Raw genomic sequence first — 22,497 nt, 5'->3', positions numbered from 1 at the left:
TCTTGCTGTTGAGAGCCAGGGGAGATTTCTGTAGTCGAGGTGAAGAGCACATAAGTTTGAATAGGGTGAAAGGAATTGCAGCTCAAGCCTCAACAGGGCTGTAAAATCTCTTATCCAATAGTTTCCAGCATGCTCCATGCAGGTGACAAATGCCCATGAGTCTTCAGGCAGTGTTCTGAGCCATTCTCAATGCTTCCTGGTTTAGCTGTGTGCCTGCTCCTTCTCCTGGCTGATCAGTAGTCCCATTCTCCTGAGGAGGAGCGTGTAGTCCTGCAGTGCCTATGGAGGAGAATCTGTGTCCCAGCTGTTCCTCAGACCCCAGGGAGTGATGCCAAAAATAGTGCAGCTCCTCCCAGCACACTGGCCCTATTTAGGTGCTCTTCATGCTCCATCAAATTAAACCTGAATTTTTTCCTCTGAGTTCAGTGCACCCCTGTGCATCATCTACTTCCACCTTCGCAGAGCTGCACCAGCTAAGAAGCTTCAGGCTCGTGGAGCTCCTGCATTCAGTGCAGATTGGGTTACCAGGGCAGGTGTTAGTAATGCTTTCACTACTGTTTAACAACGTGTTTCCCCTCTATTTTCCTTCCCAGCTAAAGGGCAGATTCTGCTCCCTGTTCCCAGCCCTGTTTGAAAGTATTGCACATCAACCAAATGACTCTTTTGCTTGGCAGATCCATGGAAATTGGCTTACCTGAGGGGTTCCCCAGCCTCTCTTACTGGCTCTACAATCAAACGGACACAGTGCTCCAGGGCTTAGTGAAACAGGGGGACCCTCAACAGGTCATCGAGTACTCTCTGGCACTCATCACCATCTTGAATGAGGTAAAGCAGCACTCTACACAAGAGGGAGCACTGGAAGCTCTGCTAGTAATGTTCTTTGGCCAGATTTTACACAACTATGTAGGAAAATGACTATTGCTACAGGTTTTTTTTGTATGTGTAAATCAGCATATCTGCATGCTGGGAGCTGAGATGGAGTTATTTTTGTGCATCAGAAGGAGTAACAGTCTCCAGGCACACAGTGACCGGAAAAAGCTAGGGTGTTGTAAGATAAAACAATGGTCCCAGGGAAGGCAATGATCTGGACATCCCTCATGCAGCTTTCATTTTCAAATAGTTTTTCCTCTCTGCTGCTATCCTCAGGTGTAAACACTGAATTTAAAAACAGAAATCTTGGCCTGAATTCTCCCACTTCCTCCATGCTTTCCTGAGCAGCCACCCTTCTCCACCTCAGCATCCCCATGAGCACAGGCCCTGTGCTTTGCTGGGACAGCACACTGCTGTGCTACTTATCTGTCAAGTGCAAGGCTGTTAAGGTAATTGCTTGGAGCACGCTTGTGAAATGGAGAAAATTCTACTGAAAACCCAGCTCATTAGATCATCATCTGGGGAGAAAAACAGGCAGGAAGGAGATGTAGAGTGCAGGAAAGGTGAATTCAGTGCAGCTCATCAGCCTCTGAAACAACCTGATGCATTTCCTCACTCTGCCTGCTTTGATCCTCCTCAGTATGAGCGGTCAATGCTTCTGGAACCTGAGACTGGGAATGAATTTGAACTCCGGACTTGGACTCGCAACAATATCACAGAAACCCTGAACTCACTGAATGTGAACACAGTTGATGATATCCAGCAGATCTCAGCAGCGCTGGCTCAGTGCACGGTACGTACTTATCATTACCCCCAGCCTTCTGCTCTTCCTGGAGCAGCTTAGATGCTCTTCAGTTCTTTTGCTTCCCTGTCCCTCTTTCTCCCACACACAGACCACACAGGGACAGTAGGTGTCATTTGTTGACATCACTAGGGTCTCAGTGGAGATATCCACTGTTATCAGCTCTGCTCCTTGCCATGCCACCGATCTAGCAGGCATGGATAAGGTGATTAGTGTGCTGGAAGACAGCACCTAGGAACTCTCTGCTTCTTCTCCATACCAGTGCTGGTAGGGCAGCTTACTAGCAAGCAGATATCTTAACTAGCAGATGGAGACTGTAAGAAAGGCCTCAGCAGGCTGGAGAAGTGCTGGAATAAATTACTGGGGGGTGCTCATAATCTCCAAGGACAAGCTGGTCTCCATCAGGAGTAACTCAAGTAGAGTCAAAACTGCCTTGAGAAAGGGAAGAAGCCAAGGATTGATGTTCCTTCCAGCCTTATTTCTACAATACAGCACTTCCCTGCTCTGCTGTTGACTGGAAGCATTGTGTTCCCTGTTCAGCCAGCAATTTCAGCTCCCTGGTGCTGGGGCTGCTGCCTCTTGGATTTAGGAGTGGTTTTCTGTGTTTTCTCAGATGGGCAAAGGGAAGAGAGCCCAGTTATATAATGTGCTTGGGTTTTGGTGCTCAGCCAATCTGCTCTGGCATGCTGTTTCTTCCCCTCCCTCCCAAGCCTTTGCTTTTTGGGAGCGCAGTCAGGTACCCTGGCATTGGTTGCACATTGCCTTCCCACCAGGTCAGCAGCCTTGCTGACTGGGAATGGGTGGTCTCTGAAATGATGGCCAGACTACTGCACGCCACCCGCAGAGCCCCATTCTGCTCTTTTCTCTATTTCAAAGTCTGTAAACCTCAAAAATCACTTCTTTCTGTTCATCTTTGCTCAGGGATTTGGGGTTCCGTGTATCCCACTCTGATGCCACGTTGGTTTGTTTCTGTCTCTCACACATGTTCTTGCCTTGTGACTTGGTCTTGCTGTGAAAGCCTAAGTCTAGAAATAGAATTCTTGTTCCATGGGAAAAGCTGACATTCTAGGATTAGTTTGCTCTGGGCTGGAATGAAGCATTTGTAAAAACAGTAATCTAGAATTTCCCAAATGGTTGAGAGATCCCAGCACAGAGCTCACAGGTTTCCATTCCTGTGGAAATGTCAATCACTGGTGATACTTCTTTGGTTTTACCTACAGGTAAATGAGAATGAATTTCTCTTGGATAGGGTAAAAGAATCTCAGTCTTCAAGTAGTTTCTCCTTTCTTCCCAGCCACCTGGATATCTCCCTCTGTCTTGCTGACTCTGATTTACTTAGCATATCTTCACTTCTCATAGCTTACAAACACGAGCAAAAACAGGAGAGTTCTAGACCTGCAGATGCTGTTTTGATTCTTTACCAAAACATATGGTGAATCACGTCTGAATCTTATGATGATTAAAATGAGAAGATGAATAAGAACTAGGAACTGGATTGTGGTAACAGCTTCCATGTGTTTCCTCAGTCCCTCCCATCCAGCCCTTAAGAGTTCTGGGAGCTCCAGGCCATGGCTAGAACATTCTGTTTCTTGGACACATCTGGGAGCAGAGGGAGGGCCATCCATCATGCCTGAGTGGCAGGATCCCTCCCACAGTTTTCAGGAGTGTTTGGATACTGCAATGGATTCAGTTAGGGCCAAATCTTACTTCTACCGAAGACAGCTGAGTTTATGGAGTCCTGTACAGCTCCTTGTGGGAAAAGTGGCCCCAGAGGGGTGCTCATGAAATGCAACAGCAGGAGACATGCTTGGCCCTTACAAATGATCTTCAGAAAATTTCAGTGTGCTCTTTGTTGCCCTTTCCAATCCTAATGCATCTTCCATCAGTTCCTAGCGTGTCTGCCTGTGGCAAACTGTAACGAGGGTAGATGGATGGAAGGCTCACAGAGACACCAACAAATTCTTGGCATCCCTCAGTGTGAAGAGAGCAACTCTGGCGTCTAGAGATACCTTCCTGGGGCTGGAAAGAGCAGGGATAACTTGCAGAATGCAAATAATGTTCTCAGGTCTTTGGAAGACTGAGCCAGCTGAAATTCCCTGTTGCTTTCATCTTTCACTCTGAGCGTTCCTGCTGAATCAGACAGTTTTCCTTTGCAGGTGATAAGCAAGGAGCTGGTTTGCAAGTCCTGCCTGACAAGGACCTTGAACAAACTGGAGAGCATGATGACCATTCTGCAAGGAGAAATGACCCAGGGCACCGTGACACCAACTGGCATTGCTGACAACATCCTCAACATCACAGGTTGGCTTTTTTCATGCAAGAATAGATGATATTTGACCAGGCACTGCTGAGGGCACAGGTCTGCCTGTGCAGGTTGCTGGGCAAAAGCAGACTGATGGAAGTTCTGTAGGCTTGAAGCCATTAGAGCTTGAAGGTCATGCCTTTTCAGGATTTTAGGGAAATAGTGTCTAAGATTTAGAGCATGGCACCCCCACTGCTTTATTCTCCCTGAACTTCTCCCAGGGTTAGCTGTGGCAACTGTCTCTGTGGATATTTAAATATGAGAGTTGTTAACAAACTCACCAGTACTTTAGGGAATTGTTATTTTCATAAACAGCGAATAACAGATATGGCTTCCAGATGCTTGCCTTCCTGGTTGCAAACAAAGAGGGTACCAAACTTCACTGGGGCAGCCCTGAATCTTGTATGGAAATTCCAGAGTGATTACTCTAGTGGGAAGCAGAATACCTTCTTTGTACTGCTCATCATACGTTTCTGAGTGCTTTGCACTATGTAATGCAAAACCTTAGTAACGTGCTTGATTTATCCATCTCTTCACTGTTTCCCAATCTGCTGTTGCAGTCGCTTCCCAGGAGGAAAATAAAGCCTGTGGTGATTAAGTCTTCACCACCAAACACTGTAGATGAGCTGAGAAACTGCAGGAGGAGTTGGCAGCTCTATTTTTAGCTACAGGCTACTGAACATTTCCAGCGTGGAAGGTCATGTGCACAGAGTAGAGCTGTGGTGAGATGACAGTAAGGAAAGACTTGTCTGATTGTTTCGGGAAGGTGTCAGATATTATCTAGACTCTTGCAGATTATCTTGACTATTTACCAGTTCCTCTGTTTGTGCTCTTGTTTCTCTTCTGACAGGCGATTTAATTCACCTTGTCAATACTGTTTCACAAGAATCCAAGCCCCAGGAACTGCTTGCAGATTCCCACAATTTGCTGTTAGCTCCCAAAGCCTACAACCTGTCTTCCAGCCTGATGCGCATCCTCATGAAGTCTCGAGTGCTGAATGAGGAGCCCCTTGAGCTGGTGGGAGGAGAAATTAAGGCCACGGGCAAAAGGTCCGATCCCTTCAACTTGCTTTGCTATGAAAACATGCCAAACTGCCAGTTCTCCATCCCCCAGGCTTTCAACACCACCCTTTCCAACCTGACGGATGTCATTCAAGTCATGTTCCAAGTGGATTCCAATCCTTTCCCGTTTGGTTACATCAGCAACTACACTGTGTCCACAAAGGTGGCTTCCATGGAGTTTCAAACACACAATGGAGTGCAGATCCCCATTGGCAGCCTGGACTCGGAGAGAGCCATCACTGTAATGGTGTCAAATAATACAGATGCCGACAATCTGTCTGCTGGCACTGAAGTCATCGAGGCAAGAACATCTGTGAACCTGATTGTGACTATGGAGAACAACATTCGAGAAGCAGGACTGCACTTCCGACTCACTTACAAAGTCTTGAATGGTAGCTCAGGCTGAGCCAGCCCTCTGTGCAATTTGCTTTTTCTTTCCTTGGGAGATGGGGGCAGGGTGTTGCAGCAAAGGAGGGCTGTGTCAAGGGATGTGTTTGGCAGGAGGTGTCAGACCAGTGAGCGCTGCACTGCTGAGGTTCCAATTGTCATGGGCATTATCAGTCCCTGGTGTAATTCCTGCTTGTGGTTGTGACACTGAGAAGCTTTTTGCTTTTCCCAGCTCTTTTGTGAGCCACATTAGCTCTAGAGAGATTTTGCCCTATCTCTGGGTCAGGTCCAATGGTATCCAGAGCCTCCTGCTTAGGAATCCTTTGAACTGCAGAGATTGCAGTCTGGAAAAGTATCTCTCCCAACTTTCTGCATTCCTCATATTCCTCCCTGAGCATCCTCTGCTGGCAGCAGGCATGTGGTTGAGCTCTCCTGGGTGTTTATAAAGTACTTCTTGTTCTTTCTCTCCCTCTCCATGTAGATCGCTACGTTGCAAGTGAGCCTGAGCCATTCATCATGGCCTATCTCCACCATGAACCAGAGCCCAATGAGCACAACTGCACTGCCTCAAAGAAAATCAGCCTGGAGGCCCTATCTGGAAGTGACCACAAGCTCTACACTTTCTTCACTTCACCACTGTAAGAGAATCCTCCCTTGTGATCCCTGCCATTCACAGCTCCCACACCCACACCCCCTATGGATGTATGTGAGAGATGCTCAGGGCCTTGCTATGAGTTATGCCAGACTGCTCTGCCAGGCTGCTGTGGCTATCCACAGTGTTCCTCTGTGCTCAGAGGAGAAAGCTCTCCTGGACAGGCAGCTCCAGGTTGCAATTCCTATACTCCAGCATGGCACCTTGTCCACCCTGGCTCTTCCTCCTTCCCAAACATCATCTGCTGCTGGTGTGAAAGCAGTTCAGTGCTCTGTGGTTTGCCTTTCACCTGAGACTTATCCTGGTGATGAGTTTCCCCTTGCTGACCTCTGTGCTCACTTGCCTACCAGCTGATATAGTGTCTTTGATTGTTGCTTGTCCAGACTTTCTTCCCCGCTCCCAGAGCTGCCCACCTTTAAGAGATCTGTTGCCCCAAGTGACTCACGCTGACCTTTGCAGATACAGTGACTGCTTCTTGCATCTCATGAAAGCATTTCCTGGAACAAAGCACCACACTTGTTAGTCCAGTTCCTGAGTTGTAGTGCAGCCTTCACAAAAGTACCTCAGTTTTCTAGAGCTCATCTTCCCAACACAGGAGGAGAACACAGACCCCCCCATGGACTGTGGCTCCCTTTCCCACTGCTTGCCTTCTGCTTGCAGTAGTCTGGGACTCATTCCCACAGTTGTGCAGTAAAACTCTTATTTTTATCAGAGCAATCATTCTTGTAACTTCAGTTACTGACTTGCTGCCTTTCTCGGGAGTGTGTGTTCATGCCTCGTGTTATTTAGGAGCCATTCCTAGGCATTATCTAAGACAGATAGGCAACTTGGGAATAGGTGGGGCAAGAGTGGAGCCACTGTTGTGTAAGTTGACACAACTTCCATGGCTTTTGGTAATAGCATGCTCAAAGAGGGATTAATAGTCCTAATGAGCAAATCTGCTCACAGCCAAGAATCATAGCTGCTATGGAAGTATCCTGGGGGTCAGTGGGACATAGGGAAGAACGGGTGGGAGAGCCATGCAGGACTGCCAGCACAGAGAAGAAAAGAGGATGTGCAAAGTAGTGCTCCCAGGTACTGAAATAATAGGAAGAGTGGAGAAGAATTAGTGATCTGTGTAGCTCTGGAGTTCGTACAGTCTGAAATTGTGCAGATTATACTGTGCTCACTGCTTTTTCTCCTCGTCTGTCCCTGCAGGGGGCTGGGCACTGATCCATCAGAATGGATTTGTATCTGTTCAGCCAGCAGGCTCATAATGTCTTCTTGCTGTCCTTTCCTTCTCCAGAACTGATGACACCATCCAGAAGTATTACTTCAACATCACGAACCATTTCAGCTGGTCCCCGGTGGAGGTGACACTGGGGTTGTACACCTCCCTGTGCCAGTACTTCAGCGAGCAGGAGAAACGGTGGAAGACAGAAGGCATCATCCCCCTGGAGGAGACCAGGCCAGACCAGGCTGTGTGCTTAACCCAGCACCTCACTGCCTTTGGGGCCAGTCTGTTTGTCCCACCCAACTCGGTCCAGTTCATCTTTCCTGTGAGTAAAACAGAGCAGATGCTGTGTGGCATTGTCACGTCTTAGCAAACTTGTCACCTGGAAATCTTGGGATCCGATCAGAATCACATTCAGGTTGGATGTTGGCTGGCCTGTTCCCAGATGGCAGACCAGCACACATACCTGAGTGCCTTTGAAAACTCCAGATGAATACAGCTCACAGGGATGCTGTGTCCTCTGATCATGAATCCTAGTTGCTGTTGCTAAAAACAGACCTTTGCAGATGGTTTTATTCTTTAATCTGAACACTTTGTAGTGTTCACTTCTTTCATGACATGGCAAATGCTCCTCCCAGCTGTCACCCAGCATTGTTCTATCCTGGAGAGTTTGCACCTGCCAGCTGCTCCCAGCTTCCTAGGGACGTTCAGGTCTTTCCATCTCTGTCAGCGTGACGTAGGTGGGAGTAGAGAGCTCTCTGCAGCTGCTACAGCAAGCTTCAGCTGGCTGCTGCAGTATGCTCTGCAGGGACTGTGAGCAAGTGAGGCCTGACCACACAGTCTGCACGGGGACAGGTCTCTGTTTGTATGTGGTATCGCATGTGAGTGATGATTACAGCCAGCAAGGAGGCAGCACAGCTCCTGGGGTCCTCCTGGGGAAGGAGAGTGACTTTCAACATGGTTCTTTTCTTTCAGGCTCCAGGCTCAGGTCTCAATTACATCGTTCTGCTGACGTGTGCTGTCTGCTTTGTGACCTACTCAGTGGCTGCACTGATTGTACACAAGCTGGACATGATTGACATTAACCGAGTTGGGGTGATTCCCTTCTGCGGGAAGAATGGGCTGTACAAATACGAGATCCTGGTGAAAACTGGCTGGGGCAGAGGATCAGGTTAGCCTATGGACTTCTGTGCTTGATTGCAAGGGTGTCGTCTGTGTAGTTCCCTTGAGATCTTCCCTCCACAAGGGCCCAAATCTGGGCTGGTGGTTGGTGGAGCACTGAGCAGCAGTCTGCTCAGGGATTCCCCACAGCATTAAAATGTTGGGTTTTTTTGTATGACGGTCAAGAACTGTGGAGAAAAGCATGCTGTCTCTTTTCTTGCTGTCAGTATGGCTGTTACTAGAGGGAACCACCCAGTACAGAAATATCCTTACTGCTCACCATGCCTGCAGGAACAGCCAAGAAATATTGATTGTTCCTCACTGCTGGTCCTGTCCTGCAGAAGTATCCAGGCTTGTGGGCATTTTAGATTATTTTACTGTCCACTCTCATCCACTGTTTTGTTCTTGCCTCTGAATCTTTCTCAGCAGCATGAAGGCAGAAAGCTTTGCTTTCTGATCTGAGTCTGGGTTTGTAGCTAGAGCAGCCAGAAACACGATTCCGGGCTTGGAAATATTGGGAGCTGGAAGTAACAGTGGATGTAGAATGCCACCATATCACTGCTGGAAATGTGTTCCCATTGATCTTAGTGTGAGCAGTGATTTCACTGAGAGCAGCTTTGTTCTGAAGACACCCAAAAGACCATCCAGGCTGAAGAGGTGGACTAGGGAGCATCTAGCAACCTCTACTAGAGAAAAGTCAAAGAAAACAAATCTTTTGACTGCTTAATGGAAAAAAAAATCCGGAGTAAACATTTCCTCCCATTAGGGTGTTAGCAAGTCAAGGAATTTCAGACTCAGTCCCCTCCAAATAGAAAAACCATGAGTACGCCAAGGTCCGTGCACCAGGCCAATGTGAGCAGCTGCCCTCCAGGCTGCATGTAACACCCTGCCTGAGTGTGGGATGGTTGGTCAGCACATTCCTTCCTCCTGAATCTCCAGGTGACCCCTCTGAAGGAGCCCCTGCATCTGGTCCCAAGTCCCTGACAGGAAGGCAGGGCTGGGAAGCAGATTACCTTGGGTGAACTTCTTTAACTGAACCCTGTTAACTTTGCCAGGCACCACGGCACATGTGGGGATCGCGCTGTACGGTGTAGACAATAAAAGTGGTCACAGACACCTGGATGGAGAAAATGCATTCCACCGCAACAGCCTCGATGTGTTTCAGATCGCAACAGAGCGGAATCTGGGCAGCATCTGGCGCATCCGCATTTGGCATGACAATAAAGGTGAGATGGGAGTGGGCACATGGGGCTGAGGCAGCCGTCAGACATCACAGGACAGGGCTGGGCCCTGATCTGACCGGTGCAAGGGCCAGGAATGACCAGGAGCTTCTTTTGTTGCCCTCTTGCTTTGCAGGTTCATGCAGGGAACGTCTGCCATGAAACACATTTCTTTCTCCCTTAACTTTTAGGACTCAGCCCTTCCTGGTACCTGCAGCACGTCATTGTCCGGGACCTGCAGAGCAGCAAGAGCTACTTCTTCCTGGTGAACGACTGGCTGTCGGTGGAGAGTGAAGAGAATGATGGCATGGTGGAGAAGGAGGTTTATGCTGCCAGTGAGTGTTCAGCTCCTGGGCGTGGGGCTGGGTTGGCTGGGCAGTGTGGCAGCTCTCACTGTTGAGGAAATGCCCACAGCAGCCTGCATGCTGATACTGTCTGACTTGTGCAGCCAGGTGCTTTGCTGGGTACTTTTTGCTACAGGACAAGCCGTATAGATGCAGTGTGAATACTTGTTGAATACCAGCCTGCAAGGAGGGCCTATGCCAATCCCAGCTGGCTCTCCTCTGCTGTGCTGCTGACCCTGAAACTCTCTCTCTTTGCGCTCAGGTGAGACAGAGCTGAGGAGCTTCTCCCGGATCTTCATAGCGGAGTTGCAGAGAGGTTTCTTTGAGAAGCATGTCTGGCTGTCCATGTGGGACCGCCCGCCTCGCAGCCGCTTCACCCGCGTCCAGAGAGCCACCTGCTGCTCTCTGCTCATCTTCCTCTTCCTCTGTGCCAATGCTGTGTGGTACGGCGTGGTGGGGAACGTACACCTCAGGTGCGCTGTGCCCCTTGGTGCTCTGGCCAGTCCCCCACCTCCTTGGGGCCCCTCTGTGCTTCCCATTACGTAGGACAGACCTTACATCTGCTGGAAATAGGGGCCTTGCTTGTGGCCTCGAGTCTGCCCTTTCTGTTGCAGAGAATCTGGGATCAGTACATAGGCCACCGAGGACCAAGGAGAGCCTGATCAGCTTTCCTCCCTTCCCGTTAGCACAGTCAATGCCCATTTCTTTCTCTGCACACTTGAAGTGCTCAGTTGTGCTCTTTTCTTGTTGTTTGCACGGCTGGCAAGCCTGAGTGCTCCTGCTAACACCAATCTCTGATCTCTCTTGATTCTTTGCAGCAGTGGGGCTGTTTCCAACCTGATTCCTGTTAATGTGGACACAGTGGCTGTTGGTCTGGTGTCCAGCGTGGTGGTCTACCCTCTCTACTTGGTCATTCTATTTCTCTTCAGGATGGCTCGTGCCAAGGTAACGTGAATTAGTTGCGGGCTGTACAAACAGGTGTGATGCCACCAGGTTTGCTTATGTGGGCCTGGACTCTGCCCTTTGTTGTACATCACTTCTCCAACTCGTTGCTTCCCAGCTGACTCTGGCCCTGCACACAACCTTGGACTTAGCAAGACTCTGTTTCCTTGTTGGGCTGGGAACAGCCCTTCACCATAGAAGGAGAGATCACTGCCTAACATGTTTGCTGTGTGATACTGGATTCTGTCAGTGCCCAGGCAATTACCAAAGGGTCAGATTCTGAAAGCTATTTGAGCATGTGGTGTTGATTTTGGTACGTGATATGTACCTAAATGCTACTGAAAGATACAACCCTTTGTTGTATTGGTAGGAGCTTGAGAGATGCTCAGTCAAGCTTTTCTAATGAAATACCTGCCCTGGGTACAAACTCAGCTGTCTGAACAGAACTGTGGTTAGACAGCTGTGGAAGGATTAGCTGGGGATTTAATGACTAGTTAGACACAATTAGCAGCTCCATTAAGTATTGCATCCTGCTGCTCGGTGGGTGATGAGCAGCAAATGTGTCTGATACTTTTTTTCCTGTAAGCACTCCTTGCTTTGCAGGACATTGCACACTTGGGAACTTATGTCTAGGGTAGGCCAGATGCTATTGGGTGGTAGCCAGTAGCATCTGGGAGGCAGGGAAGGACATGCCTTTTGTCAGACCCGCTGGGCAGCCCTTTCTGCACAAATGCAGAGCTCCACAGCAGAGTGGAGTGGTGGGCTGCAAAAATGTGCTAAGCAGCAGAACTCCGAACTGCAGCCACACTGTCACCTCCAACCCTCCCTCTTCCTCTTAAGCCTTCCTGTTTCTTGTAGGTCTCCATCAACCACACCGTGGCTCACTCAGACCAGCAGTCCTTGGAGATTGACAACTACCTGGACTCCTCAGTCCTCGACAGCTCCTTCCCCACCTTCCCTGGGCTCCGGGCAGAGGTGACCTGCTCCATACCTGAAAGCCACACAGACTGCATGGGTTTGTGGGCTACCTGCACCGACACAGCATGCATCCCCACTCAGTGTCAGAACTGAAGGTGCTGCTGGCACCACTTCAGGTGCCACTGACCAGCACTGGTGGTAGGGTAGGGAACACCACAGCCCTTTGTCTCTCACCTGCATCTTTGCTCAGGCCAGTCACAGACATTGAGCACAAGCTGTGTACAGCTACAGCTCTGCATGTGAGAGTATGTTTCTACTTGTATGCCTGGGCATTACTCTGCTGTAGCAGAACAGGGTCCAGGAGGTGTGGGACCAGGGCTCGCAGTGGCTGGGATTCCAGGCTTTCAGTGACCCCTGCTGAAGCAATGTTAGCAACCTCTGTTGTAACCAGGCACCAGCAAGTTTCACGTGCCTGAAGTACCTCCTCTTCCTCCACAGGCCTTCTCCGAGCAAACCAAAACAGATCTGTTCTTGGAGGACTCCAAAAGGTAAGTAGGCTTCTTGGGTCAGAGCAAGGAGGAATTCAGTGTTGTTCTCTGCTTTGAGTTTCCCACATGCTATTTCTTCCTTTCCAGTGCCACAGGCTTGCAGATGTGAAACACAGTGCTTCACAGCTTACATACTGTTCTGGGAGGGGAAAAAAGGGGGCCATCAAAGACCATCAAAGTTGTCTGCAAGCAGTGGAGTTCTGATGGCTTGTTTTATAAGAGCTGGTAACTCCTTGTTGCCAGAGGCTGGAATATAATATCCATCACCATCTTTGTTCTGAACAGTTGCCCAAAGCGCTCTGCAGGTCTCAGTGCAGCCACGTGCTGGTAGGCTGTGGTGGTTCCACTTCCAGACAGGCCTGCCCACTAACACAGTTTCCTTTCTCATGCTTCCCTTCTTCATACACACTTGATTGATTGAGCCAGTCCTCTGTTCTCCTGCAGCCTCGTGCGGTGGCCCTCCAGCGAGGCCCTACTCAGCTGGCCAGATCTCCTCAGTGACCCCTCCATCATGGGCAACACCATTCAGAAGCTGAAGCGAGGCCGGGCCAGCCGTCACCTTGGACTCGAGCCCCCTCTAGCAGCTGAGGAGGACAGCTTGTCACTTGGTGTTCATCAGGGACAGCCCAGATATTTCTCTGCCTCAGGTGTGTAGTGTTGCTCCGTGCCAGGGTTTGAATGCCACGGGGAGGTGCAGGAGGGACAGTCTGGTCCTTGGGAGTCCTGGCTCAGGTTTGGAGAAGTTGGAATAACAGACTGCTACCTGGCTTCAATTTGCAGGGCAGAAAAGGGGGGTTATGTTTTCTGGTGAAAGGGATTTCAGTCTGGGGAAGCAGAAATCGTGATGTGGGTCAGTTCGAAGTGAGTGGGAACAAGGAGAGGTTCTCCTGGGATCTGAATGTTGGAAGCAAGCAGTACTTCTTCACTGGCTGCAAGGCCACTGTGTGTCTTGAAACCTGTGTAAGTGTCTGAAAAAGAAGAACTTGGCCCTCCTGTACCAGGAATTTCATGTCAGATTTCATAAACACAGTGGGCATAGGCAGGAGCTAGAAAACCAGGAGGAAGGGAGGGCTGCTATGGGGGAGAAGGGCTCCTCTACTGTGTATTGACTGCTCCATGAGTGTGACTGAGCCTAAGTGATGCAGAACCATCTCAGTGTGTGGGACTGCATGCTGTTCTCCTCTCAGTGCTCTTTCCTCTGTTTCCCCAGATGAGGATCTGATAAGGCAGATACTGGCAGATGGAGCTAGTGGCATCTCGCACTCCCAGGACCTAGGACCGTACATGAGGGCTGAAACAGATCTGATCTCAGGCCTGTAAGTACTGGGGAGTAGAGTCCCTCCAATGAGGCAAACAGTTTTTCTGCCTGGTCCGGGGCTGCTGTTCTTGTAACAGCCTGCTTACTGCAGAGCCAGCACCAGCTGGGGCAGAGCCTGCACTGCTCACCAGTGCATCCCCTTTGCCTTGGCAGCTCCAGTGTGTTTGGGGAGAAGGTGGAGACGGTCATGATGCAGAAGCTGAATGACAAAGGCCAGAGCATGGCAGCCCCTCCCAGGGAAGTGAGCAGATCAGCTAAGTCGACATGGACAGGTACCAGAGCTGCATGGCTGTGCCAACCATCAGCACCAAGGGCAGGGATGGTGGGTATGGGCAGGGGTCTTTGCACATGGCAGCAGCTGGGAGGGTTGAGCAGGTAATTTGCCTAAGGCAAAGGAGCCTTAGGAGAGGCTGCTCTGAAGCTTGGGTTGTACTTGCTATTTCCTGTCTGAGTCTGAGCAGACCACAGAACACCGTTTGTTTTGTTATATATCTCATAATGTGCACCCTAGGGAAGCTCAGCTTCATGCTTCTTCAATTACTCTGCTCTCTGCAGCCCTCTGCAGACATCAGTTCATTCATTCTGCATAAGAGTGGAGAGTGAGAGTCTCTGTACGTAACCAGAGGGGAAAGAGAGGCAAATGCCAATGAAAGTTCAAACCAACTAACAAAGCAAAGCAGAGAAGAGATGCTTCCTACTGGGTCGTGCAGCACAACAGCCAGCCAGAGAGTGTTGCACAATGCAGCAGACAAGCTGTCAAGCCTTGTGAAGGGCTGGGTGCCCTGCACAGATCCTGCAGAGAAGCTGTGTCAATTCTCATAGTGTGAACTCTTGGCTTCTTGAGGCGTAGCCTCTCTAGGGCAGGCTGCAGCACAGAAAATTTGACACAGGAGCAGTTCTCCTGGGTCTGCTAAAATCCATTAGTTCATCATGCTTGATGAATGACTGCTCTATCTTTATGCCAGCAATGGTTTGCATGGGTGGATGAAAGCAGCTGTGCCCAAGCAAGCCCCAAGGCTGAGTAGCTCAGCAGTTTGAAGGCCAGCCACTATGACAGATTTGTGTGGCTTTTCACGAGTCTTGACAGCAGCACTTCCAGCCAGGCTGGGCATGCCCAAATTCCTGGGGCCCTGATGGAAAGTAGGCAACTGACCCCCCTGCCCAAGTCCGGATCCCATCTCCTCCTCCTGCCCATCCTGCTGCCCGCAGGCAGGGGGCTGCTGTTCTGAGGCTGGCTGTGTTTCAATGTGCTGTCCTTGTTCCCACTATGTGGGTGATGCCTGGGATGATCACTCCAAACTCACCTGGGACTAGTGGCAAGCTCTCTGCTGGGATGAGGAATGTGCTTAGCCCTTCCTGTGCCTTTTGGGATCCTTTTGCAGTGACTCCTGTTTTCTCTCCCTCCAGTTGCAGACCAAACATTCAGGAAGCGCTTGCTGCCATCCTGGTGCTCCTATCTGGCTCATGGTATCAGTTTCTTCCTCTTTGCCACCTCCACGGGGGTCTCCGTGTGGATCGGGGTGGGCTTTTCCTCCAGCGTTGCCCTCATGTGGCTTATCTCAGGGATATTCAGCTTTCTGGCATCCTTCTTGGTCTGGGAGCCCCTGAAGGTAAGGAAATCAAAAGGACTACACAAGCATGTATCTGTACAGGTGGATGTATTAGCCGTAATTAGCATCTTGTCCAGTTACTAATCAAGTTGTATCAGACACTAATTGGACTGAATGCTGTGCAGGGGGAAGGGTAGACACGATAGCAGCATTAGGGGAAGCAAGGCTGGTGGCAGTTTGAGGTAGTCCAGCTGCTCCAAGGCCCTGCCAGCTGTCTGTGGCTGTACTGGAAGGCGAACAGGATCCGTTGCCCACAGTGGTTGTGATGGCATGGCTCGCTCTGCAGGCCCTGACACTGCTTGTGTCCTCAGGTCCTGCTGGAAGCTCTCTATTTCTCACTGGTTGCCAAGCGCTTGCACCCAGAGGAGGATGATACCTTGGTGGAGCATCCATTTGTTGAGCATGTTTCTGAGAAGATCAGCAAAGTTCGACCCCCACAGGGGTTTGCCCTTTTCCAGGCCAAGGAGGAGGCAAGGAAGGTCAAACTGCTGCACAGGATGCTGAAGGTAAGACATGTTCCTTGATGTCTAGGGCAGAAGCAGAGTGCTGGCTCCAGCCGTTGAGGTACATCCTTGTTTGGGTTCTCCCACTCCAACTGTTGTCTCCTGAAATAATAGGAGTCTCAGCCTCAATTTTTCCATCTGTAGGAGACATCCAGTGATATTCATCTTCTCTGTGAAGCTTTGAGAGCTGAGGTGTCTGGGGAGCAGGGCTGTAAGGGGGGTGGCTGTACATCCTTGGTTTGATATGTTTGGGTGTTTGAGGTTAGAGGGCAAAGTTTGCAGCACCAACTTGCACAAGAAAATTCATTAACAGTGTCTTGTGAAACAGAAAACCCCACCTAGGAGCAGAAGTTTCAACTTCTGCAGATTGTCCATTACTTCTCCTCCACACTAGTGGTGGGAATACACAGCTGCTGTAGAGTTGTCAAGTTATTTTTAACTGCATGGTATTTCTTTAAAGGATGGAAACTCCCTTAACTGTTTTTACAAACCAAACTTCCAGCTATAGGAGCTGCTACAGGGAGGTTGTGCAATGCATATCAACTGAAACATGTGGTGCTGGGCTGGCCACTTCGAGGAAAGAAAAAAAAGAAAAAAAAAAAAGATTATTGTTATGTGTCTGTGGTCTGGGTTTCATTTTAATTTGCTTCCCATATGGAAAAAGAAAGACTTGGGGTTCTGATCCTGCTTCATGCCAGCCAGCAATCATTCGACAGCGTTAATTTGCTGCAGGACCGAGACTGGGACCAGATCCCACCCTGTTACTGGCTGCAATCCCTTTCTATTCTCTGTTTCCAGAATTTCCTCATCTACATGATGTTCTTGCTGGTGATCCTGCTCACCAACTATGGAGATGCCACCCGCAACAGCAGGGCCTTCCTTCTGCAGAGCTCCATCAAGCAGCAACTGGGTAGCAGTGAATTCCTCCGCATCAAGAGGTAACTGTAAAAGTCCTGGGCACTGAGGGGAGTGGAATATTGCTTGAAAAACAATAAATTCACACATGGGCACAGAGTGGCAGTGAGCAGGTCCTCTCCTTTCCCCATGGTTCTACTTCTCACCTGGAGGGCAGAGGGAACTGTGAGAATTGAGAGCTTTAACATATTGGAACTTCAAATACCTCTGCTGTGTGAGTTACAGGTGTCAGTCTTTCTGTATCTGGTCAAAAGGACACAAGTTTGCTCTGTCTACAGAATCTACAACTTAAAATAAGGTTTAGTCATAAACATGGTCATGAGAACCAAAAATAACATCTCTCAGAAATGCAGAGTCTTTCCCTTCTTTGCACACATGGTTTAGCTAGGTTAAAATTTCCCAGCTGCATTTCCACATTGCTGTAAACTCCAGCAGAAAGACACTGGGACAGCTGCCTGGGATTAACCATGCCTTTGAGCCCTTCTCACTACTGATCTCGATTCTCCTGTGCCAGCAGCTTTGGCTTGTCCTTGTCACACAAAGTCACAGAAGTTTTGATTCATTGCAGCCTGAATTGGGAATGATTTCACTGAACCCAGAGGGAGAACAGATCCATTCACCTTTAGGTCTTGCCCATCAAATAACAGTTCCCCTTGCCCCACCCCAGCAGAGCTCACAGTGGGTGGAAGTCTTGTCCCTGCCTGCTGACAGGGCTGGGAGGAGGGCAGCCCAGTTTACTATCCAAAATGCAGTCCCTTCCAGGTGAAATTCCTATGACCAGATCCTTGGTGAGACATGCAGAAGGCTGCCCTAGCAGAGCTGCCCCAGGAATTTTGCCTCTCACACCTTTTCCCTCTTGCAGATCAGATCAGTTTTGGGTCTGGATGTCGCAGGTGTTCCTTCCTTACCTCTACAACAACCAGTCGGGTCAGGAGAGCTACAGCACCACACTGGGGGTGGCCCGGCTGCGCCAGCTCCGGCTGCAGGAAGGTATGGGGCAATGGCCCAGGGCTTCACTGTCACCTGCTGGGGGGTGGCACTCCCTGAGAGGAGGAAATGGCCGGGTCTGGATGCAGCTAGGGGCTGAGTGAGGCAGGGCAGTTTGTGGAGGCACTTTTCTCCTTGCAGCATGTGTGTCAGTGTGTCTTTGGTTCTGCTGCCACCAGAGATTAAATGAGGATGGAGAGACTTACACTGAAGAGAGAGGTTCTTGTTGTTTCTGGAGGTGTGACTGAGGACACAGTAATGGAGGGGGCTTGGGAAAAAGGGGGATGCTAAGTGTAAAAGCTCAACTGTGCACCCTGCACTGTTTATCTGCATTCGGGTGCTTATGGAGTGATGATGTTGGTCTCCTTTCAGCTGAGTGCCAGCTCACTGCCCAGGATGTCCTCCACGGGCTGGGCACAGTTGCTAGGAAGAACTGCATCGACTCACACAGCTTCTCTACTGCTGACTATGCAGCTGGGTGGGAACAGGCAACTGTGAACGTGACAACTGCGTGGTCCTATTCACCACCTGACCTCACAGGGTAAGGAGCTGCGCCCGCAGCCAAAGCTCTGCCCTGTGTCCTAAAGGCATGAGAACTTCTCAGTTGATTTGGTGCCCTGGGTGGTTGCTGGGGGCTGTTCTGTCTCAGTCTCCAGCCCTCATTCCATGCTTCCTCTTCCCTTGCAGGGTCTGGTACTGGGGTTACATCTCTTTCTACGATAGCGGTGGTTATATCCAGGAACTGGGGACTTCACTGGAGGAAGGCAGGGCTCAGCTAAATTACCTTCAGCAGCACACCTGGATTGACAACATGTAAGTGTGGGAGGGACAAAGGAAATGTTTTCTGTCACCTGGATTTTTAAGGCGCACTACTGAGGCCATCACCAGAGGGACTGAGAATCTAAGATCTAACAAAAATAATGGCACCAAAGCCTGAGGTTGTTGTCCCTGCTTTGTCCCAGAGCTCTGAGTTGTTCTTATCTCCCCAGGAGCCGGGTCATCTTTGTGGAGCTGATGCAGTACAACCCCAGCGTGGACCTTCATGCTGCCATCACCCTCCAGCTGGAGTTCCTGGGTGCAGGCCAGGCTGTCACCACTGTCACCATCAGCCCCTTCCCACTGCTGCGACTCAGCAGTGGTGTCACACTGCAGCTTCTCATGATGGTGAGTGTGGCACTTCCTTTCAGTCGCTGCACAGAGGTACTTGGGTGGATCAGACTCAACCTTCTGCTGACTGGGCCAGGGCTAGGTGCAAGCAGAGCAATCTTCCCCTGGGCATTGCCACCCTGCCATAGGTGCATTGGATGTGGTCAGAGGAGCTTTGCTGCCATGACAGGAAGGAGGAGGACAGAGTGATCGAGAGGAAGGCGTGGGAAGACTTGCAGAAGTGCACTGCAGATGTAGGATTGCAGAACTCAGCTTAATATATGGGGCTTTTACTGTCCTAGGGTGCTGTAAGGTCTCTTGGTGCAGCCTTCCATGATAACCTCTCCAATCTTCCCCAGGTCTTTCTCATGATGTTTGTGGTCTACTTTGTGGTGTCTGAGTCACTTTCCATCAAGAAAGAAGGCAGGGCCTACTTCACCCTGTGGGGCAACTATGGCCAGTGGGTCTTCATCCTCCTCACCACCTGCACAGTGGTGGTGCACCTCAGCCAAGCCACCCTGGCTGACCAGCAATGGCTCAAGTACCTCAACAACCGCAAGGTCTTCACCAACTTCTACCAGGTGGCCTTTCTCAACACAGTCTTCAGCACCTTGGCTGCCTCCCTCCTCTTCCTCCTGATCGTGCAGGTACGGAGAGGGCTGGGTGGATGCAGGATATGGTCAGAGATGTGTGCTCTGTTCCTGTGCCAGGTTGTCATCCCTGTGCAGTCCTGAAGTAAAAACATGCACGACTGATTCTGTTGTGCCAGGCCCTGATAAATGCAAAGTGGTTGCTGCCACCCCTCTCTCCCACATCCATAGCAAGACAGAGGTGCTGGACAGTGTTGTCACACACCCGTGTGCACCTCTGCTGCAGCACTCTGAGTCTCTAAAGCCTCTCAGCACCCAGTTCCCTTGAAGAACTGTGGCTGATGGGATGATTTTGTCTGCAAGGAGCCCTTGGACTAGAATGTCCTCTGTGCTGCCAGAGTTTGCATTTCTCAGACATGTTTGAAAGACTCTCAAGAACCTTAAGAGAAATGTGTAAAAGGAGGGCTGAGATGGAGTTGTGGGATTTTAAGGCAGGACATTCCCATTTCCTGAGCTCTTGGGCTCTGCTACAGTGCTTGTACAGGACTTAGGGTATGCTGCCTTCCCATTGGAGTTCTGCATTCTGAGAGCAAGTGGTGCCGCAATGCCTCTTTCTCTGCCAGGGCAGGGAAAACAAGAAAGAGGCTCTGCTGTGCTGGGCAGATCACCTGAGCCTATTGTAACACCGTCCTCTCGCTTGGTCCTAGGCTGCCCAGCAGCTGCGCTTTGTCAGGCAGTGGTCCGTGTTCGGGAAGACTTTTCAGAAGTCCTTGAAGGAGCTGACTGCAGCAGGGCTGGCTTTTGCGGTCCTCATCCTGGCATACGCACAGCTTGGCTTCCTGGTAACTATCTGCACTCCCTGTCTTGTCTCTCAGAGGGGCTGGTTGGGAGTGAGGCCCTGGGTTGTGTGACCCCCTTGTCCCTCACTGTGCTGCAGCTGTCAGCAGATCCCAGCTGGCTCCCAGCACGGGCAGTGCCCAGCCTGTGCCAAGTGCTCAGGGACATGGTGGCTTTGGCCATGCACTGTCTGTGGCCAGTCCTTGTCACAGCTGATTGACGGTCTGTGCAGGGCTCGTGCTTTGCAAGATGGGGTAGTGAGTGTCAAGAGATATTGTGCCATCAATGGATTCCTTTTCATCTTATCTCCACTGTCCCCTTTGCAGCTTTTCTCCTCTTCCTCGGAGTCCTTCCGCAGCGTTGGCAGCAGCCTTCTGCTGCTCATTGCTATGGTGCGGGGCAGCGTGAGCCTCTACCCCTGCCCGACTGACTCCTCTGGCCTCTACTACCTGTTCTGCACCAGCTATATCATCCTGGAGGTGTGGATCATGCTGAGGCTGTTCACCGTGGTGCTTGTCTACAGCTACCGGGAGATGCACTTTGAGCTGTACCGCCCTGCCTTCGAGCCCCAGGACTATGAGATGGTGGAGCTCTTTGTGCGCAGGCTGAAAATGTGGATGGGCTTCAGCAAAGCCAAGGAGGTGAGTGCAGCTTGGGAGAAGGGGTCAAGTAGCGCATCTTAAGCTGCAGACTTGTACAGGGAAACATCCACTGTCCTTATCCAGCTTTGACTCTGGTTGCTTCCAACTACAGTTGACAGTTGGATGCCTCAGCCCCTCTGGCAGTGGCAGATCTGGTTTAGTGGCAGGGCACTGCAGGGATGTAGGCTGCCAGTTTTCAGTCCCAGCATTTCAGGTGATGTTATTTGAGATCTGTCCCCAGGTCTGAGCTATAGCCTAACCACCAGGAGAGGCTAATAGCAGCACTGGGGCTATTTGAAGCAGGGCAGGTGTTGTGGCACAGCATTCCCACGTGGCAGCTCCTGAAATAATTTTGAGTCCCCCGTCCTCTCCTTCCAGTTCCGCCACAAGGTGAGGTTTGAAGGCATGGAACCACTTCCATCCCGGGACTCCAGTGACTCCAAATCCATCCGGGGCCCCACTCCCAGCGCTGCCTCTGACAGCTCCAGGGCCTCCACCTCCTCCAGCCAGCTGGATGGGCTGAGCCTCGTGCTGAGCACCCGGGACAGCTTGGAAGTGGACGCCGACCTCCAGCGGCTCCTTTCCCTCTTCGAGATGCTGCTAGCCCAATTTGATCGGGTCAACCAGGTGACAGAGGATGTGTACCGCATCGAGCACCAGCTGCAGGGCTCCCAGAGCCGCCGCTCCAAGAGGAGGCACTCTCTGGTGCCAGAGGATGTCTTGAGCAGGTACTGTGCGGGCAGTACAGAGCGGGGGCCCTCACCAGAGACCTCCTCCACCACGGACTCGCAGCTCCCACTGTCCCCCCACTCTCCTGGCAGCAGGAGCTCTGTGCCCAGCCGCCTCATCCGTGCCAGCAGAGGCATCAGCGTGGCGGCTTCTGCGCTCCCCCCGCACAAAGCACACTCCGCTCTGGCTCCGGCCGTGAAGAAGAAGCGGCCTCTCCGAGCCAAGAATAGGGTCCACCCCACTGTCAAGTAGCTGTGCTGGGGGCGTCGTGGGAAGCAGTGCCCCTCGGAGGGCAGAGAGAGCCTCGGAAGAGGTTTGTGAAGGCGGGCTGTGCCTGCCAGGCAGGCCTGGAGCCTGGCGAGCTGCTGCCGATGTATGGGGCTGCTGCCTGCAGCGGGGCTGGTGCAGCCCCAGCCTCCATGCTGTGCCCGTTTCCTCACCAGTGGTTTCCAGTACTGAGGGTTCACTGGGAGAGGCTGAGCCTTCCCTCATGGACAGCCGGGGAAGGCTGCGCAGGCTGGGGTCAGAAAATACCGGTTACAGTAAGGCAGTATTAAAAAGTTGTCTCTCTTTTGTTAAATGGCCCCGTCTGCAAATGGACCGCGCGAGGCGGCTGTCACAAGGACACTTTATTGGGGACTGATGTAGGGTGAGTGGGCCAAGGCTGTCTCCCCTTCCTGCTGGCTGTGCCAGAGGAAAGGGGGAGAGCTGAGCCCTGGCCTTGAAGGTCTGACCTTGGATTTTGCAGACCAGACACACTGTGGAGGAAAGCTACAGGTTTCAAGAAGATATTTAACCTTT

General features: G+C 50.9%; 1 protein-coding gene across 1 annotated transcript in view; it reads left to right on the top strand.

The window, feature by feature from the left end:
- The window catches only part of PKD1 (polycystin 1, transient receptor potential channel interacting), a 50,038-nt gene extending 27,547 nt beyond the window's left edge, over positions 1-22,491 (top strand). Inside the window, exons 19-45 of the mRNA XM_031555853.1 lie at positions 675-825; positions 1,511-1,663; positions 3,829-3,973; positions 4,825-5,427; positions 5,904-6,060; positions 7,360-7,612; positions 8,263-8,458; positions 9,504-9,674; positions 9,860-10,003; positions 10,275-10,485; positions 10,831-10,957; positions 11,813-11,929; positions 12,371-12,420; positions 12,865-13,067; positions 13,631-13,736; positions 13,892-14,010; positions 15,146-15,348; positions 15,660-15,854; positions 16,650-16,789; positions 17,629-17,756; positions 18,126-18,294; positions 18,441-18,566; positions 18,743-18,917; positions 19,259-19,546; positions 20,197-20,331; positions 20,653-20,967; positions 21,346-22,491. Of these exons, the coding sequence (XP_031411713.1) occupies positions 675-825; positions 1,511-1,663; positions 3,829-3,973; positions 4,825-5,427; positions 5,904-6,060; positions 7,360-7,612; positions 8,263-8,458; positions 9,504-9,674; positions 9,860-10,003; positions 10,275-10,485; positions 10,831-10,957; positions 11,813-11,929; positions 12,371-12,420; positions 12,865-13,067; positions 13,631-13,736; positions 13,892-14,010; positions 15,146-15,348; positions 15,660-15,854; positions 16,650-16,789; positions 17,629-17,756; positions 18,126-18,294; positions 18,441-18,566; positions 18,743-18,917; positions 19,259-19,546; positions 20,197-20,331; positions 20,653-20,967; positions 21,346-21,948 (5,383 nt within the window). The 3' untranslated portion in view covers positions 21,949-22,491. The remainder of the gene's footprint in view (positions 1-674; positions 826-1,510; positions 1,664-3,828; positions 3,974-4,824; positions 5,428-5,903; positions 6,061-7,359; positions 7,613-8,262; positions 8,459-9,503; positions 9,675-9,859; positions 10,004-10,274; positions 10,486-10,830; positions 10,958-11,812; positions 11,930-12,370; positions 12,421-12,864; positions 13,068-13,630; positions 13,737-13,891; positions 14,011-15,145; positions 15,349-15,659; positions 15,855-16,649; positions 16,790-17,628; positions 17,757-18,125; positions 18,295-18,440; positions 18,567-18,742; positions 18,918-19,258; positions 19,547-20,196; positions 20,332-20,652; positions 20,968-21,345) is intronic.
- The last annotated feature ends 6 nt before the right edge of the window (positions 22,492-22,497 follow it).

Source organism: Meleagris gallopavo, chromosome 16 (assembly GCF_000146605.3).
Source record: "Meleagris gallopavo isolate NT-WF06-2002-E0010 breed Aviagen turkey brand Nicholas breeding stock chromosome 16, Turkey_5.1, whole genome shotgun sequence".
NCBI classification, from domain to species: Eukaryota; Metazoa; Chordata; class Aves; order Galliformes; family Phasianidae; genus Meleagris; species Meleagris gallopavo.
This window is presented reverse-complemented; position numbering and strand designations above follow the sequence as displayed.